The sequence below is a fragment of the Oenanthe melanoleuca genome, chromosome 2, assembly GCF_029582105.1.
Source record: "Oenanthe melanoleuca isolate GR-GAL-2019-014 chromosome 2, OMel1.0, whole genome shotgun sequence".
Classification (NCBI taxonomy): domain Eukaryota; kingdom Metazoa; phylum Chordata; class Aves; order Passeriformes; family Muscicapidae; genus Oenanthe; species Oenanthe melanoleuca.
The window spans coordinates 54,832,552-54,852,525 of NC_079335.1; the positions used below are offsets into that span (position 1 = coordinate 54,832,552).

Here is a 19,974-nt window from a genome sequence, read left to right on the forward strand (position 1 = left end):
CCCCATCTAAATATTTCTAATACAGAAAAATACAGAAAACAATTCATACTCTTGCACTAAGACTAGACATTTAAGGAACAGAGGCAGATTGTTATATCAAATAATTTACAGTATTGTTTTGACTCCTTCTCATGTTTTATGGTAAAAGGTTATCTGTCTTATCTGAATTAACCATGATTTGTATACTTACATTCTTTCTTCCCCCCAAAAAAAGCAAATTAGGTTCTTGGCTTCTAAAATAAAATTATTTAATTCTCCCTGAACTTCAAAAGCATGGGAAAAGGTAAGGCAATTCTTTTGCAAATTTTCAAGACAAGGAGAGCAATTAAGTCATTATATAGAATTAAAAAGTCTAGTATCACCACTGTTTAAGCAGCTCCTAGCTCTATACAAAAGATCCTATTATATTCATCAAAAACTGAAGTATTTGTTCATGTTTAACTACTTTTAATTCTGTGCCTTGGAATGCACTGTATAGTCTTCATAGACAGCACCATGTAAAAACTTTATTTGTTTTCTGATAGATGGCAGTCGTTGTAGATATAGGTAATTTTTTTCACATATTGCAGGAAAATGTTTTTCCCTGCATTGTTGATAGTAGGAAAATTTTTACTTCAATTCAAGGGAAATTGCCAAGATCTTAGATCTGAATGTATTCTGTTAGGAAATTTTTCTAATGCACATGAACAATATTATATTCCTGTGAAATCTGAAAAAAAAAAAAAAAAAAAAAAAAAAAGGAAAAAAGTTATGTTAGTAACAAGAATAAATTTTACCAAATAAAGTATGCCTTTCATATTTTCAGGCAGACAAATGTGTTATTGGAAGGAAATAACACAAAATATACTTCAACTATTTTTCCTTATTATAAAATATTTTCTACTTGAAAACTGAAACTTTATATGATAATGGGAAACATTTCTATCTTTTCAGTGGTTTCTAGTATTTTCTGACGTAAATTTTGGGCATTATTCAAAAACCTCAAAACAGTGTGATATGAGAGAAGATTGTCAGTAAACTGCTAAAATGAGATTAACTTTGAAACAAAATTCCTCAGATATGATAAAGCAAATACATTTCTAAGGGAAACTTGTTTATAAGTGACATTCAGTTTTCCTCAAAAACGTGTATTTGATTTAATTTTTTTTTTCCTATTTTGATTTTAGTTTTTCTTCTGTTTTGTATGCAAAACATCTGTCTTCAAAATAGATATCTATATACTTTGTTCCTTGTGAAAACTTGTAAAAGCTTGCTTCACCACACGTTACATAAAAAGTTTAAGAGTTCTTAATGTAGGGTTTCTCAATACATTATTTGTATGGATAAATTGCATTGCTAGTTTTATTAGTTACAGGATTTCGTCTTCAGCAATGTTATAGCCAATAAAACAGGAATTTAATATATTTCCTTAATAAAGACACATTAGAAATTTTTTGGATATGAAACTTGTCATAACAGAAGCTGTGAGATATCACAAAATTACAGTTATTCTAACATACTGACATTTTTCACCTTCTACCATATACAGTTCAACTATCTAAGATATTACCTATTTCCTTATTTTCTCCTATGTTCCTTAAATCTCTAGAAGAGCCTTGGCAGGCCCTGCTGGAACTATGTTAGACTTTTTCTGCCATTTATGTTTTACTCAGGTGTCATATTTTTGTTTTCTCAGGATGTAAACAAAGACCAAAGAAATGACAAAAATTTCACCCCAAACCCTCCTGATTTCTTCACCAATGGACTTCCCAGCATCCATTTGGAGGAATCAAAACTAAGTTTGGGCACTACAGCTAAGACAACAGAGAATGATTTAATACATGTATCAGTCTTAAATTTGCATTTGTCTGAGATGAGAAAATTCTTACAGAAGGAAAGAGAGTAAGTACAAAATATATCCTACTTGTGGAATTCTCATATAGGGCTTGAAGACACTTTCTAAGATAGATATGATGATGTTTGCATTTATAGCTCATATGTTCTAAACTTTATTCATTGCTATTTAAAAGGCTTTAGTAAGAATTTAGATAAACAATTCAGCACAGAATGTTTATTGTTTTCTTTGGCTTGTCTGTCATTTAAATAAGAGGTGTTCCATACAAATATGTACTTATTAGCAATTTGCAATGCAATGATATCTAATATTTGTTATACCCAGTTATTGAAGTGCTTTGTGCATAATAACAAATTTTCATACACTCTACCAGCAGACTTTGAAAGAGGCCAACTGCAGAATGACAAAGGTTGTTTTTGAATTCAAAATATAGGAATCAGCTGCAAAATGCTGTTAATCTTTACCTCTTCACTTCTAGCAAAGTCTGTGACAAAAGCTGGTAACACATTTATTATACACTTATGTAGCATTTAAAATTTTCCTCTTATAAATACTAAATGTATATTTTGGTGGCCTAAGAGAAGTTGTATGTTTTATAAATGGTCGATTGTGAAAAAGATTGAGAAAGATTGAATCTCAACAGAAAGGCTTTTCAAGGAAACATTCAGCATGTGATGTATGATGATGTAGTAGCAGACTTTAGGCTGTAATTGCAGGTGATGGTAATTTCAAAATCAGTTTAAGCTAATTAGAAAATTAAAAGGAAGAAAATTCCCTATTACATATATATTCAACACTTTCAGTTCAGAAATGTAGTGGTAAATTGTGCTGAAGAATTTCCTTCCTGTCATTTTATTTCATATTTCTTGCCTGTCTGTTTATTTCATTCGTGTTGTGTAGATAGTACAAGTCTGAGGTAAAAAAATTCTTTCAATTCCTAACTAGTATTTGATGTGTTTTGTTATATTAATTAGATAGCTGTAGAAAGCATACAATAATTCTCTAGTTGAATCATATAGCAGAAGATGGCCATGCTCTCCCTCCTTAAAAATATTTAGTTTTCCTGTGGCAGCAAATATGCTTGTGAGTTAGGAGACTGATGCCTCAAATACCCATTTTCCTGGGGTTGAAATATTTAGGGGGCTAGGTACTTCATCAGCAATCACAGTATGCTTAGATATATAATAATTTTCTTTAAGAAAATGGATAATTTTTCAACTCACTTTTAGTCACTTCTCAGGCAAAACTTTAGTAGGTTTTGGTTTGTCTGTTTGTTCACATCCTTCTCTAACCAATTTTTAGCTGTACTTCACAGAGACAGATTTTCCCATTTGTGCCTAGATATATACTGACTGTGGTATTAGGCAATAAATTTACTGGCACAGGGTAAGAATTGGGGCACGTCTATAACGTGCAACATGTGGCAATGCCAACCTCAGGAAGCAAAATTGCACACAGAGCAGTGATTTCCACATAACAGTGGGGATTGGAACAGCACTCCCTCTCCAGGGGGGCAACATTTCCTGCATGAAGAGATGTTATGTAAGCAGAATGCACAAAAATTCTAAGTAGGAAGCAACTGTGTTTGGCAATGCAGGCAGCAAATAGGAATAATGTTACTAGGATAAGTATTGTCATAGTCACCAGTCTCTTGAGATAGCTGATGAATCTTTGCTGGGCAGACTGTCACCTGCTATCTCAGAAAGGGCTGGTCTCCACTGCTTAGTAGAATTGGCTGATTTTGCTGAATTTCCAACTCCAGATTTCCAGTTTTCTCTCTTAGGTTTTGTTCTTGCTCGTGTCAGTATTTTTACTCCTGTTTTCTGGAGTTGCTAGTGATGACTATCTCAGCAATCTCACCCCTGTTTGCATTTTTACTCCCCTTATCTTATGTGGCTCAAGCTTAAGTACTTTCTCACAGCTTCTTTCTCACAGCTTAGCAGTTTTCTCAGTGAACTCGAGCCAAGGACATGCAGCTGTGTTGCATCAAAAGCAAACAGATCACAGACAGCTTGAACCCCAAGGCCAAAAGTTACTCTAGCAGTCAGTATGATCTTACTCATACAGCAGAGGACTTCTCAGCAGTTCCTGGTTTACATGCAGCACTCTGAACTCTGACTGCATTTCTTCTGGAGTCAAGTTAGCTTATGCTAATCCAGTGTTTGAACTTCCCCCTAACTAAGTTACCTAACAGTTACCTAACTAGTAACCTTCTTGGTTTCCTAACTAATCTCTCCATAAGATGATTTGCTTCTTCACTCTGAGAGTTCTTCTGCTTATTGCATTCTGCTTAGAGTTATCATCAGTAATTTTGACATAACCTTATGCACACAGGTCAGGCTTTGAAAAGGACGGAAAGAAAGAAAGTCTAAAAAAATAATAAAAGTAAAGAGATGAAAAATTATGTTTTGACATTCGAAAAATATCAGGCTTGGATTTACAATGTAAAATTACACACCAACACCCTCTACTAGGTACTAATATCTCATATCAATTACACATTTGAGGTCCCATAAACATGAATGGAAATTACAAACCATATGAGTGGCTCAGCATTTTGCATAATCATTTGCTTAAAATCTTTTGTCATATTTTGTGTCAGTGTTCTCATCTAAATGTCTTCTAGTTTTAAGACCATAATTTGTTCTGTTTTGAACTTAGAAGAGTTTATTTCCTCTAAAACCAAAAGCCCACTAGCTAGCCCCACTGATGGCTAATAATATCCAAGAGGAACTGCTTAAGACTGGCTGGGTAATGTAGACAGTGGATACAAAAGGCTCTGCCTGAACAACAAGAAATCTTTTTTTTTTTTTCCTGCAAGGATCACTGAACACTGGAACCAGTTTCCCAGAAAAGTTGCTGAATCTGCATCCTTGGAGTCATTCAAAAGCCATCTGGACATGGTCCTGAGCAGTCAGTTTTAGGCATGGGGTTTGAACCAGATGACCTCATTGAGGTCCCTCTCAACCTCAACCATTCTGCATAATTCTGTGATTTAATTAGATAATGAGTTAAAATGTCTTGTTACAAGATCCATGAAAAATTCTCTGAGCTTGATTCTTTTACCTAGTAGTAAGCTGCTTCTGATGTGTGCTGTCTTCTTTCGTCCACTCATTTTCTTTATTTAAATAGTAGACTTTATGTAATCAGAATAATTTATTTCAGTTAGTGGTATCTGAAGGAGCTAATCTCCCTTAAGAAGTACTATAACACAAAAAATACTAATGTCTTCTAAATAAGCAAAACATTCATCCTTTACTTTTCAGATTAGACCATTTCTGAGGACTTTCACTGCATTTAGTGCAGTCAATAGCTATTATTTAAAGTATTGGAATGTCATTTTTCATGCTTTCACTTTCTACTGTATTAAATGTCTCACTAATAACTCTCTTAGTTCTCCCATGAAGTCATGATATCATTCCAATGAAATATCCCATTACTTTGAAAGAAAAACTGTTGAGCTGAAATGCTCAATTTTGCTTTGTGAATAATGGTGTTTATTTTATGACTGTAATGTTATGGGAGTTCTAGGTGTTTGCTGAGATAAGCTGTGCTATGTGCTAAATCTAGGCAGAAAAAGGAGATCCCTGCAAGAACATTAGTTTTATGTATAAAAGAAGACAGAAGCAGATATTTCACTATAGTGGATTGCTTCATTAATATAGCTGACAGTGCTTCCAGAACCTGAGTCAGCCCAGTGGCAGCTCTTGTTATCCCTGTGCAAGCCTTCAGTCTGCTGCACTGAAATGCCCCAGACAGATTCCATCTAAACACTTTTCTTTAAACCAAATTTATTTAATACTCTTTATTTAAACCAGATATTCTCAAAATATAGTTCTAGTAAGCCCAGCAATAACATCTTTGTTAAAAATGTTGAAAAATTCCATTAGCCTCCATTGGAATAGAAAATAACTACTGTGGTACACAACAGTTTCTTTAATTGCCAGTATTAGAATTTTCAACTATTTAATATTTTTTCTCATTTTATAGGCATAGTACTTCTGAGCTCAGTACATTTTCTTAAAATTCTTCTAGTATTTTCTTCCAGGAGCAATTATTTTTTGAAACATGAAATATACATCTTTTAATAATGTTTTTTAACATTTAACATCAATCATCTTTGTTTTCTGGTCTTTATAGTGTATATTTCATGTTGTACACGTGTGTTTAATCTGCTGTTTATACTAAATACAAGTGATGTAATACCTTTTCTTTGAGGATCTTCACTAATTGTGAAGATATTTGTGATAAATTGGGTGGCCTGAACTGAAGTCAAATTTTCTTTGGTTTATCCCAAAATTTTGTTTCATTTAAAGTTTTAATTCTGTACTACTGGATTTCTGTTTTCTCTTTAGCTCTTTTTTTTGGTGAATCTTTTGGAATAATTATGCAGTGATAATATAGGTTTTTAGAATATACCATTGACAAAGGCAGCAGAATACAACTCAAGCTATAAGAAGGAAATTCAAAGTAATTTTTATTCTGTCAGCTTCAAAATTGTGCAAGGCTAAATTTTAAAATACTTTTTTAGAATGAACGTGTTTCTGGAGAAAGAAATGGAAAAGATGGAAAATGAATTATTTCTTTGGAAATGGAAATATGAAGAACTGAGACAAACCAAGCTGGAAAGCCTGAAACAGGTATGTTAGCAGTACATTGTTATCACATCAAATAAGAAAGAAAATTTAGACTTCTGATTTCCTTTGTTGTAACTAAAATTGTGTCCAGGGTTTATGAGTGTGATGAATCTGCCATTAATCAATTATTGTTCTGTGTAGCCAGGTGGGAGGGACCTGATGAGTGTGTGTGGATGCTGCTATGGCAGCACTGGTGCTTGGGAGTGGCACTGGGATGGCTCCACAGCCTTCCAGGAAGGGACCAGCCAGAGGGGGCAGGCTCTGGTGCCCCATCCCCATGTGGTCCCAATGTACAGCAATGTGTGATCAGGATCCAGCAGGGCTTGTGTTTGGAGAGAAAGGGCCCATGTGGGGTGAGGGGATGCTCAGGAAAGCCCTGCCACCCTTCCCGTGGGGCTGGAGCAATAGAACAGCAGAGGTGCAGAAACTGGCTGGAAAAGAGTTGTCCCCATCGATCTGGACAAGGAAGTAAGGCTGGGCAGGATCAGAGAAGGCAAGGAGGAGATTAACAGGAGCCTCACAGCCTGAACCACATGGGAGAAGCAGCCAGAGGCTGTGAGTTTCCCAGTGAATCAAGTCCCACAGCAGGAGGGCTGGAAAGGTATGTTCTCCAGCAGCTGTAGGATGGCTCTTTTTCCATATAAAAGAGTTCAAACACCTGGTAGTGGAGTAGGAGAAGAAAGCCATGACTTGTGAGGCATCAGGGCCAGTTTTAACACAAACCATGCATTAACATCAGGAGGAAGCAGCGAGTGGTGATAGTAGGAGGCTTGCTCCTGTGGGGATAGAAACCTCTGTGTTCCACACTTGCTTTATTGAGGGTTATGTGGCTTGCTGTGGGATAGGATCCAGAACATTGCAGAGAGATTGCCCCAGTCTATCCAGTCCTTAGACTGCTATGCTACTGCTCACCCCATGGAGCATATTGGGAATGATCACAGCTCTGGGGTTGAGGTCATGGGGACCCAGGTCTTGTCTCCTCGATCCTGCCAGCTGGGTAACATACTGAGGAGAGCTTTGAACTAAGAAAGGAAGAAATGAGGGATTACAGATCACAGTGAAATGAAGAAGTGGTGGTCGGCTGGAAAGCTCAGGGCACAGGTTGATAGGTGCAAAAATGACTTCAGGAATGATAAAACAACGTGAAGAATGGGTAAAACACCCATGTCAAGTTGGTAAAGAAATGCACAAATCCTAGGAAACAAGCAGGGAGAATTAGAGCTGTGTGTGGTTGCAGAGGTACAATATTGTTGGAACAATTAAAATACTGTGCCAATCCACAAACTGGAGTACTGTGAAGGACTTCCAGAAACACTGGCAGGGAAGGGCTGAGGGGGTGGAAGCTGCTCTCAGATCTATAAGCAGCTCAGGTCTTTTGAGGTCTCCAGAAGGATAGGGGGTAATCAGACTTGTGACTAGGATCACAGGAGAGGCCAGTAAGGGTATCATAGTGGTAAGAGTTGTTACAGACCAGCTAATGAGGAAACAAAAAAGGTGTTTAAAGAACTCAGCCAGGGATGTGAGGATGAATAATTTCCTCTCCAGTGGTAACTTTGAAATAGTGGTGCTGGTCATCCTGAAAGAAGAAAGACAAGCAGCAGAGTACACACCCTGAACCTAAGGAGAGCAGGATATTGGCTTGGTAAGGGAACTGCTGGGAAGGGTCCCATGGGAGGCAACTCTGATAGGTAAACAAAGGAGTCAACCAAAGCTGTCAGGGCTTGGAGTACAACACAGGCTTGTTCCTGTGCTCAGGAGAGCTGGTAGATGTGTCAGCACACTCATGGTGGAGTTCCAATGCCAGAAAGCAATGTACTTTCACAAAGATCAGCCTTGAAGGACTAATTTAAGAACATTGCCTGCTTGTGTCAGATTGGTGTTATGAAATACATGTTTATTTCAATCTGCCATTTCAATCTAGCCATTTCATGACTAGAAGAATAAGAAATATTTGTGTTGCAGTTTACAGGTTTTAGCTTTCAGGACAATGGATAGAGAACCTTTTTGATCCAACAAAACTCAAAATGTGTGTCTATATAACTAAACATATTGAATTAAAAATGTACTATTAATTTCACATATCAGTTTTGAATAATGGAGGGAATTTAATTAATTTTCTTTCATGTTCTGGAAAGAATTGCAAGTAGTCTATTAAATCTCAAGTTGTAGTTAATAGGTGATGCATATGCAACACAGCAACAAACTAACATCTATCTTTCATATTTTTATTCCTTCAGATTTTAGTTCTTTGTTTTCTGCTTGCTCATTAAGTAGGATTTTAGCTTGTTATATTGTGCAAAACAGGAAGTGTAGAGTGAGTTAATAATTTTGCTTAAGAAATGTAATCTGTGTGAAAGGCTCTATGGCACTGTCACCAGGAGTAGAACAGGAAGTAAAATTTTTGAGAATTCATTGGAGATAGATAGATAGATAGATAGATTAGATAGATAGTCATATATATAGATAACAGTTATGCATGTGCATGCCTACATATGTGTGTTGCTGCTTTTTTCTTGGGAACATGCTCAATTGCTTTAATTGCTAACAGGAGGTGATATTTTGAACATTCTGTTCATCTTCTGATATTTATGACATAAATCTCATTTTTAAATTACAGAAAAGCACTGATCTGTATGAGTCTGACTAAAGTGAATGAAATTATTTCTATCAGTGTGATGCCTGGGGTTTCTGTAAGTGGAAACTCTCCCTGTACTGAAATAAACCAAACCTTGTGTGTTGACAACATGGATGTGAATATTACTCACTATATATTACTGTTGAGAAGTGGATGCTGGAACAACAGACAAGATTTTTGACAGTGAAAAATTTGAAAATTAAATAAAGTGCAGACATCTACTAGGCTAAACATGGAATCTGATTCCAATATGTGTTTTCAATATTAAATCACAAAGGACTTTCTAGATTAACAGCAGATCAATCATTATATCTAGATTATTTTCATGTCCTTGACTAAATTAATCTGCTATTTCCTTTGGTATATTGCCTAACACTCCCACTGTGAATGCAAAAAAGTGCTTGGTTTGCAAGTGACAGTGCCACTGCAAATTAAACCATTTTTAGGAATGGATAGCTCTTCTAGTCTTTTGGAAGTTGGAGAGATTTTGGGGAATGTTGGAAGCTTCACAGCTGCCAAGAATTGATTATTAGTGCTCCCAGAAACTAATCACTTCCTTTAATTACTTTCATTAAAAGACAAGTATTTACTCACCTTGGAATAAACTAAATATGAAAAGCCTTGATCTTGCTGATCATCATTTTAAGAAATTATCCATTCAGCATCAATTTGGAAGTTTTAAATAAGTTTTCTAAGTATTGACTGAATCAAAAAAAGTAGTTAAGTGACAACCTATGATCATATTAACCATGAGCATTACAGGCAGCTTTGTGTGACACTTGCACTGATCTTGTCTTTTTTGGGGTCATAAATTAGATTGTTTTAACACATTAAAACAGAAAGTTGCATATGGTGTTGTAATTGATAATTTCCCTTTATTTGTTCTAGGAATACTATTTGCCCATTAAAAGATGTAAAATACTTTGTTATTTTAAAAATACGAAAGCAATTATATAAAATTACACTTATTGTTGCATTTTCATGAGTATTCACAGAAAGGCAAAAATTGTTTGTTAGACTATTGAGTAAATAAAGGATATTGACATTAGATATACTTGGGGGGTTTAAAGTAAACGTTGTTGGAAAGAGTAGGAATCTTTATGTTTTCTGAAGAACATGAGAATTTTGACATATGTCAAAATTTAGTTGTTGAATATCCCCAGGAATGGGGTATCCAATTTTTTCAGATACCCTTTAGTTTACAGATCAATAAACCATTAGTCTGAGAAACACAAAAAGTATGTCTGAGTTTGATGAGGTAAGTCTTTGGACTCTAAAAAACAAAGCAAATCCTTGGTGTGTTGCTGTGATGTTTGCACACACAGAATTGGAGTGAGCAAGCCTGTTGAAGTTTCAGGTTTTAGGATGATCATTTTATCTTATGTACAATAAATTCTTGTTTATACTCATTGCAAATTTTCCTCAAAATTTTATATCTTTATAAATCCTGAAAGATGTGCTTTTCTGGTCATTTAAAAGTTAAATAAGATGGAATATTTACAAAGCAATTTTACATTATACTGAAAATAGTGGAAAAATGCATGTACTACTATATTCCACTGGTGTGCACTGTAGACTTACAAATGCCACTCTAGGCAGTGACTTCTGTGTTGTCTAAAAGAATTTTTGGTTGGCTGTAATACAGAATGTTCTGTTACTCTACATTATCTAGTGCTTTGGTAGTTAATGAGGGAAATTCCTATCCCAGTTTGTCGGATATGAGGCAAAAATTACACTAATTGGTACTTAAATATTTTTGGAGCATCAGTGATAAAAAAGTATACCTAGACAAAAAGGAAAGCAGGCTAAATGAGCATTTTGTATATTTGGCAGAGGCATAGAGACATTTCTGTTCTTCCTCTTTTTTTTTTTTTTTTTTTTTTAACAATTGAAAGTAAGCCACCATCTATTGATTTTGAGATAGAGCCAAAAAACTCCCGTCTTTAAAAATATTTTAAAACAAGTGTTTTCAGTTCTGTCTCTCTGGTTATAGATATTTTACACTATATTACAACAGTCTGTGTATTGTTACTTAGGACCATTACCTTAATTAAGAGACTGTGAATGATTCCCTACCTGTTGCTCCCAGGTGAAGGAAGCTCCACTGATGTGAGAGAAGTTTCTGGATAAATCAAGTTTTCTACTATCACTGTAAACATTTAAATGCTCTTTAAAATGGAATGGCCTATTTGGAGGCTCAGGTTGTCAACAGGTAGATCTTGTTTAAGACTCAGCATGATTTCTACCTTCTCCAGAAATCTTTATTCTGAAATTACCTTTTAGTGTGAAGGTGTTACACAGCTGTTTACCTGAAATTGCTTTTTTCATTCAATTAGTACATATATGAAATAAAAAAGTGATACTCTTATAATTTTACAGAAAATTTAGATATATTATAGCAAGATCATTCATTCTGTCCCATTCTCTTCACCTGACTCAAAAAATGCCTTCTGTTTGTCCCCCGAATCCTGCAGAAAGCATAATAATTATCAGACATAAACCAGTAGCCTGAGTGGCTGTACTGGCTACTGTGAATTTCTATTTAATTTCTTACTTAAGATGCCCAGAAATGTTACATATTTTGCATCATAGGAACAAATTTATTACAAAAACCAACTTTATAGTGTTTTTATACACTAGAGAATAGGCAGTAGTCTATTTTAGTATGCTAAAGGAGTTTTTATAAAGTTTTATATCAGAAGCCTGAAGGCTGAGATTTAAAATATCATTAGGCAATTTTCTGTAAACAACATCTGAATTATTTTAGAATGCAAATGACTTTATAGAATGGAATCTTGGTGCACTTAATTTTCCTGTAATAAAATCTCATTATTTTAAGACTAGGTCTAGTATTTTCAGTGCTCCTTACTGGTTTCAATGTTTCATTTGTTTGGGAGACTTGTGGAATTTTCACACTGGCTGAAATGGGATGAAAATGGTGCTACACATCTGGCTCCTGGTTTGGTAAAAGTACTTTAAATATTACTTTCAATATACACATTTTTTTCATGTGTAAATTACAGTAATTGACAGGTGGTTAGAGAGTAAGGAAAGAATTCTGCATTGTTGCTTCAGCAGCAATTCCTTCAGAGTTAACTATTTTTTTCCACTGTTTTCATAAATCAGATCCCCATTCATATTTAATTTTATCTCTGGAAATTATGTACTTAATGTTCTTAGTGTCCAGCATAATTTGTCATGCTGCATAAAATTAGAGTTCCATTCGATGTTTATTTTCCCACAAATCTAATGTGGAAAGTGCAGGATAAGTCTACATTTTCATTGACTGTTTTGCTCATACTGGCTTCTGACAAGATATTCAAACTCCATTGAGTCATACTTGTCAATATTTTCTGTCTTCATTACACATTTTGCACTGGAAACACCAAGCAAGACCAGGTTTTTGTTTCATTTTTATTTAAAGACAACTGAGAGATGAATAGTTATTTCTGTGAGAAAGCATGTTCAGAAAAAAATGTGTGTGCATACTGAAACATATTTCTGTACACAGATTTTCTGTGAAAGGAAAACCATTTGAGGAGGTTTGTTTAGCCTGTTCTGCCACTGGCAGAGAGTATAACTTGGTGATGAAATGAAGAATATGAGGGAGGAATGTGCAAATACACAAACTTCTAGATATGTGTGTATGTTTGTGTTTGTGTGTTTGTGTACATGGAGTGATCTTGGTCCTAGGGATTAGTCAAGGTGCTCCTTCTCAGAGCAGGGGGGTTGGATCTAAAAGATCTTTGAGGTTCCTTCCAATTCAGGTCATTCTATGATTCTATGATTGAGTCTCTAATGAAATGAATTTTCTCTAGTTCAGATTGAAAGACCCAAAATTATGGCAAAGTTGCTTCCTAATAATGTATTAGTGTGGTTAGTTGACCATATGGCTCTCTATATCAGAAATTAATTCTTTGCAGTGTATAGTTAAAAAAATAACTAACAAAACAAAAGACTTTTTAATATCTAATTTTTAGTATATGTTTAACTGTCCTGAATTTACCTTTTGGTAATATATTTAAGCATTAATTTAGTTGTTAAGTAAATATTTCTGCTAGTGTGCTTTCTTATTATTCATCCACATAAAATCAACTTGGGTTGAAATTACTTGAAAAAAGTAACAAACCACTGAAGAATTAAATGTAACAACAGTTAGAATGTTGAAAATTAATGGCATTAAAGGTGTTGAATTAAAGATACAAGCATTTTGCTCTTAGTTCTTTTTTTTCTATCCTTACCTCGATAAGGATAGCATTGCATCACTTAAAAATCTAATTTAGGAGGAGGTTGATTGGGAAAAAAAGCCTTAGATAATTTCATTCCATTGTTTCTGAAACAAGACTTTCCATGCTTGCATTGGGGGAGTACTGCATATTTCTTCAAGTAACAGCTTGGGGGACACCTTGAAGTCGATGAGAAACCTGCTGATGTCAATGAACTTTGGACCAGTTCCTAAGCTGTGAAGTAACAGGTGATTAGGAATTGTAACAGAGGATTCTTCAGGGACATTTGTTACTTCAGAGTACCAGTGTGATGTTCTGTTGTGGGTGAGGCTCAGATAAACCAGAAGACATGCCATGTAAACTGCAGGCAGTACAGTACAAGTGCTACAGGCACTTGCCACCAGACCACTGCTCTACAGAAATTATTTTATGTAATTGCTTATCAAGCGACTAAATCTGCATATTTCAGGCTCTTACTCTGCAAGGAGAGCTGTATGCTACCTAAGCAGCATAACACTTTCAAATTTCTTTGAGCAAAGTCATCTCCTCTATTTCTTGAATCCTGTTGAACTCACAGTTCAGAAAACAAGCTTGAATACTGGTTTAATCTCTCTCTTTTAGCATAAGTTGTTAATGCTTAAGGATAAAGCTCACTGCATGAGAACATGACAGCTTTTGGAATTTGGTGTATTATAGTGCAATTCATCTGCACTTTAAGTAACCTTGGTATAATGTGCCTGGTACTCACCAAGGAACCTTGATGCCATTTTGATTTTCCTCAATACTTCACATTATGTCAAATCAGACTTGCAAATTTTAATTAAATATGTTGGTATGGGTGCTTTTCCAACAGAAAACTAATGATTACAAATTCTAGTGTGGTTTCACACTGTTTAGTATTCTAGTAATCTGACGTATTTATTTGTAGAGACCTACAGTTACAGAAAACATCCTATTCCCAGCATCCCCTGACCATTAATCTGAAAAGTCAACAGTCCTCATCTGTAAGATAAGTGAACTTGTGTAGTCCCTGAGTTAAATGTAGAGGCTTTGACTGTTGCTGTCATTTTGATATATTTTTTTTATGATGGATTAGCAGTTATATTAAAAATTGTACTGTAAGTTAAGTTTAGTTAATATTTTATTTTCCAATCTATCAATTAGCATTCCTATTATATCTTTAATAGCATTAATTTAATAATTTCATATTAAAAATTAAATTTGGGAAAAACAGTGTTCTGATCTGCAACATGTAATGCCCATACAGTTTAGGAAATTTATGAAACAGAGGACAATTTGAACTTGTTTTGAATGTTTCCTAATCAAGGACAATTTGAACTTTTTTTGAATGTTTTCTAATCATGCTATTATTGATTTTTTTGTTTCCTCACAGTTCTTTATTTAGCTATACATTTTTCTCAATTCAACAATATTGAGGATGGAAAGTTGACTAAAAAATTGGTTGTAAGCAAAAGAGTAATTTACCTTCTGTACAGCAAATAAAACTTCAAAAACAAACAAACAAATAAATAAAATTAGTCTTTTTTTCCAGATGATTTTCTGCATGACTGCATTCATCTTTTTATGACAAATCCCTGTGTTTTTTGAGGAAGGGTCATCAACTTCCTTTTACAGTACTTATTAGAATGGCTTATGACGTATTCTAGTTCCTAAATTAATTACTAATAATAACTCCATAAACACACAGCAATAGATAACTATTTGAAGTAACAGGAGGCAAGCTTTTATAGTTTGGACTGCAATTAAATTTGTAGGCTCTTTATTTGTAAAAATAGCAAATTTTAAAATTAACTTCTCTAAATGATACATAAATTTTTATTGCTCTGAAAGTTATGAATGAAAATTTAATTGGTCTGGTCATTTATTTCCAAAGAATAGAGGCTCATTTTTGCTTCCATTAAAATCTGTACATGTATTTCTACTCACAGGCATATAATCTATTTTCTATCTTGCTATTAAAGAGGGGTTTTGAATTAGCCAGTATCAGGTCTCCTAGGGCTCAGTCTGTGTTTCTTAGGTCAGGAAGCTTGTTCTATTAGGTTTGAATAGGTAAAATAACCAAAATTTCACATACATACATACACGATCCCTCCCCCCGATAAGGACACTAGTAACAGAAATAAGCTAAATGCAGATCATAAAAACTCTTAAACTGAGAAACTTCAGTCTTGCAACAATATTTAGATGGAAAGGGAATTAAGCAGAGTTTAATAAGAAGTTTCAGGCATCATTAAAAAAAAAAAAAAAAAAAATGGTTCTCAGCATGGGCCTATTCTACCTTCTTTTGAAATACAACCAGAATGTCTGGAATTGAACTTTTCACAGTGAGGAGTCCTCCCTGCCTCCTTCCCCTCTCATAAAGCTAAGATGTCAGTGAGGAAGATTAAGGGATGAAAGTTTCTGCTTTTCTTCCTATCTTTTTTTGCTTAAGAATGCCCAAAATCATTTAACCTTTGACATTTCAAATTAGAAAAAATATTTACTGTAATCCTATGCCTAAAACAATCTTTGCTATTTACTTAGGATTTTTAATGCAGTTTGTTTATTCTATTACCACTGTCACCCCTGTGGTGTTCTGTCATAATCCAATCAGCTACAAGAAAAGCATGCCACTGTTTGTAAAACACACAAATCAAACCCTTTGTTGTAAATGTCAAGAGCTCAAGTTGAACCTTGTTTGTTAGTGAAACGTAAGTATTGAAGTGTGAATTTTTTTTTAACTTTTTTTTAAATTGACTTGAGCTACAGTTCTTACATCAGTTAGTTATTATTAATATGGTAATTTTTGCTTTTTTATTCTCTGGATTAAAAATTTGACCTCTCCATGCATAGTAGCAAAAGGAAATAGTAATTTGTTACTACATTGGAATTCTCACTCTGAATGAGTGATGGCTTGTCAAGCTTTGAGTTCTGGTTGGCATGTGTCCCTTATAAATTTCAAGCAGTATTCTCCAAGGAATTAGCTGAAATGTGAATTCTTTTCTTGAACAGATCAGAGAACATTTTAAATTTACCTAAACCTCTGTTTAATGTTTGTGTAGATTAATCTTGGTTAGAACTCTAATTGTTATGTTCATCTCTAGTCAAAAAAGGAAAAGTAGTTTGATAATTTAGTCATGTTAGTCAGATATCATTTCCATTTAGGAATATAGAAAACAGCATCTTGTACATCCATTTTTATGTGAGGTCGTGATTATCTAAGCACCAATATTTTGCTAAACACCACAACAACAACAACAACAAGATAATTTGAAGAGCCTGCAGTAAAAGGTAAGCTGCAAAAAGATGCCCAATGCTTTCAAATGACTTTAGATTCAGTCTGTTTCTAATTATAGAAATACAGTAACCACTTGAATCTGACTGGCTTTGTCATTATTAAAAAAATAGCCTTCAAGTAAAAGGCTAATTAAAGGATGCTAATTAAAATTAGCAGTAAATAGTACTTGAATTATGGAACCAATGCTTCAACTTTTTTTTCTTCAGTCAGGAATTACTCTGAGAATCATTCTCTTCAGATGTACAAGAAAGAATGAAACATATTTGACTCATGGGCAATTTCCAGAAACTGGGAAAACTTTTGGAAGTGGTTAGTATGAAGTAGACTAGAAAGGAACTCAGATAGAAAGCTGATATTGGATAGTTTGGAAGACCATAGTGAAAGGGAACTATTAGTAAATTTGTGGTCAAATTACTGAAGTAAGCTAGTGAAGCACCTTTTTGGTGCATTTGATTAAGATACATTCGATGTAGATGTTGGTACATTTCATACCATGAGTGTTTTTGAAATACAGCAAGCCATGGAAGTAGCAGGGGAATATAGCTGAACAGAAGCTAGAATGAGAAATACAGAGCAGGAGAAGTGAGTGATGCTGACAGAAATTCTGGAGGTGAGGTTCTTTGCCCCAGAAACAGAAATTTGTCTTCAGGTTGAGCAAAAGAGAATTCTTAGAGGTGCTGTTGGAGTGGGACTAGAATTGGGGTGGTCCAGGGAAGATTAGGACAGCCAAGTGGTCTGTGGTGTGAGCCAGAGGTGAGAGTCTTAGTTCCAGACAGAGATGGAAAATAAACTCCTTCTGCTGCTGCCCATATTACAATATAGGCATAAGGTCTGCATGAAGTTATCTATGGCTTGGCTATATATAAATTAAGAGAATATGAGCATTTGTTTCTAAACCACAGTAAGGATTTTAAAGGAAGAATGACTTGATGGACAATTTATTATTGGTAATTTAATTGTAATGTTTTGCAGTTTTTTTCAGTGAGAAAATAGCTCTCACTTATCACATTCATCTTATGAGGGCAGAGAGGAGAATTTCAGGGAAATTCTGGAAAATTCCCAGTATCTTGATAGATAAGATATTTGGAATTGAGAGATAATCATAAACCAGCTGCAGGGGAAAAAAAAAAAAAGGCACTAGTTATTATAGGAAATTTTTTAAAATGTCGGAGAAGCAGATTACAGATTTCATATCTTTTTTTCTAATTTAGAAATATAGCTTTTCATTTTTCCTGTGGGGGCATTTATTCTGTCTGAGATGCAGCAAACAACATTTTGTGGGGGTGAAGGGGCAGTTACATCCATGGCTGCCTGTGTGGCAGCAGCAGATACCCACAAGTATCTCAGTGATTCCTGAGAGGATGCCCAGAAAGTCAGGTCAGGAAGAGGCTTAAACCAGAACACTTTCAACTTCAGCCAGGAGAATGTACTCACAGGGATTTTATCTGGGCTACTTTGAAATTCAGTCAATATCAATATAATTGACAAAACCGAGGAATGGTTCTTACCCAAATATTTTATTTTGAGGTATGCAAATATATGGCCTGCTACCTTTAGGACAATATGAGGGTATGAGAGCAAAATATTGATATATTTATATTAGCAAATATGAGACAAAGCTGCATCAAGAATAAATACTGAGATGAGGCTGATACTCTGTTATAATTTAAAAGGTAGGCGAAGGTGTTGATGTTTAGTTTTTATTATTTTAACTGTTTTCACTAACTAAATTTTCATATAGAATATACATTACTTCTCAAAATTATCAAGTGTACATTTTCCAGTAAAAAATGAAGGAATCTGTTTTCTGTGTTTCTCTCAGTTGAAACACACTATACTCATAACAAAAATAATAGATATTTGTATGTACTGGTAATGTAGGAGGTTTGCATTTTCTGAGCTACAGACTGTTGAATTCAGTTCTGGAAGATAATGAAGTATAATAATGGTTCATCTTTCATGTGCATTAGTGATTTGGCTAATCAGGACATGTGGATATGTTTAATATATTGCCTGGTTGTAAAAATGAAAACAGCATTTTTGTATTTGTTTGTTTTAAACAATGGGTGAAAGTCCCTTATTTTCCAAGAGAGCCTACAAATGGTTTAACATTTGGCTTATCTATCAATAGAACACTGAGAATAGTACAATAGCATAAAATATATCAGAAAAAAATTTGTACAATTTTAAAGTAGAAATGAGTGCATTATGTGTTGGTATTCTCTTTATTTATCTCAAATGTTTAGGTAGATAGAGGTAGTTCCTCAGAAGTATTCAATTATTTGCAAATAATTGGTGAAAGTAGAAATTTGGATAGGCATATGGATAATTTTCTGTGGTAGACATTGATAGAAAATGTGTTTTCCTTGAATGAATAGTAGATTCTCCTTAACAGGAGGTGTTATTTTTTAATATAATACATAGTCCATGTGCCATTGAACTCACAAGAAACATGAGAAGCAGTGCCAGATTCAGAGAGAAAGATCTGTAAGATCAAAAGTAATTTTATCCAACTGACTATGTTCTTATTTTTGAACTTATTTATGCTTCTCTGCATATATTATTTCTGATTGTTGTAAAGTTTCGTGCTTAAAGCTTTTTATATATCTATGGACAACTTATATACCTGCATAAATCGATTCTGTTAAATTAGTCATACACATAAAAGAGTTTTCTCTGTGTGCTGACAAGGAGAGAGGAAAAAACTACTGGTAAATCAGCAACTTTCCATTTAATGTCAGAATAGTGCAATGATATCAGCTTGCAGCAGACTTAAGCATTTGAGTAGAACCAGGAGGAAGAAATATTTGATTACTAAATATGCTGCTGCTAGGCATTGTTATGAATATAAGCATTCATTTGAAAGTTCAATTTCTTGCAGGGCTTGGTGTCTCAAGATATTGTCAAGCACAATAACATTTATCAAGCTTTCAGTATAGTTGCTGATGGACTAAATGGTGTTCTTGGCAGACTTGCATACAATAAGAAAAAAAAACAGAGTAAATTTTTTTTTACTGTATTGAAGCATTTGTCAAATAAAAAGGTAGCCAACATTTGTCTTTCCTTTCCTGGGGAAAAAGTGCTGTGGATTCTGGTAGTCTTTGATTGCACCTTTTAGGTGAACAAAGAAAAGAATTCTAGAAAGTATCAGACATGCTGGAAATAATCATTGCCAAACTGCCCAGTGTCTCCCATGCTAAGTACTAATTTTGCTTGCCAGCAAACATCACACCTGCCTACAACAGTGCTGATCTTGGAAGTAGGAAAGTTGATGAGTTTTGGCAGTTTTCCTCATGTTCTTACAGACTTTTAACAGTAGAAATCTCAAAACAAAGAATAGAAAT

General features: G+C 34.5%; 1 protein-coding gene across 7 annotated transcripts in view; it reads left to right on the forward strand.

The window, feature by feature from the left end:
• CCDC102B (coiled-coil domain containing 102B) overlaps positions 1 to 19,974 on the forward strand; it is a 134,570-nt gene that overhangs the window by 16,240 nt on the left and 98,356 nt on the right. For all 7 annotated transcript variants that reach the window (XM_056485492.1, XM_056485493.1, XM_056485497.1 and 4 more), the window contains 2 exons: positions 1,676 to 1,881; positions 6,366 to 6,474. In XM_056485492.1, the coding sequence (XP_056341467.1) occupies positions 1,676 to 1,881; positions 6,366 to 6,474 (315 nt within the window). The remainder of the gene's footprint in view (positions 1 to 1,675; positions 1,882 to 6,365; positions 6,475 to 19,974) is intronic.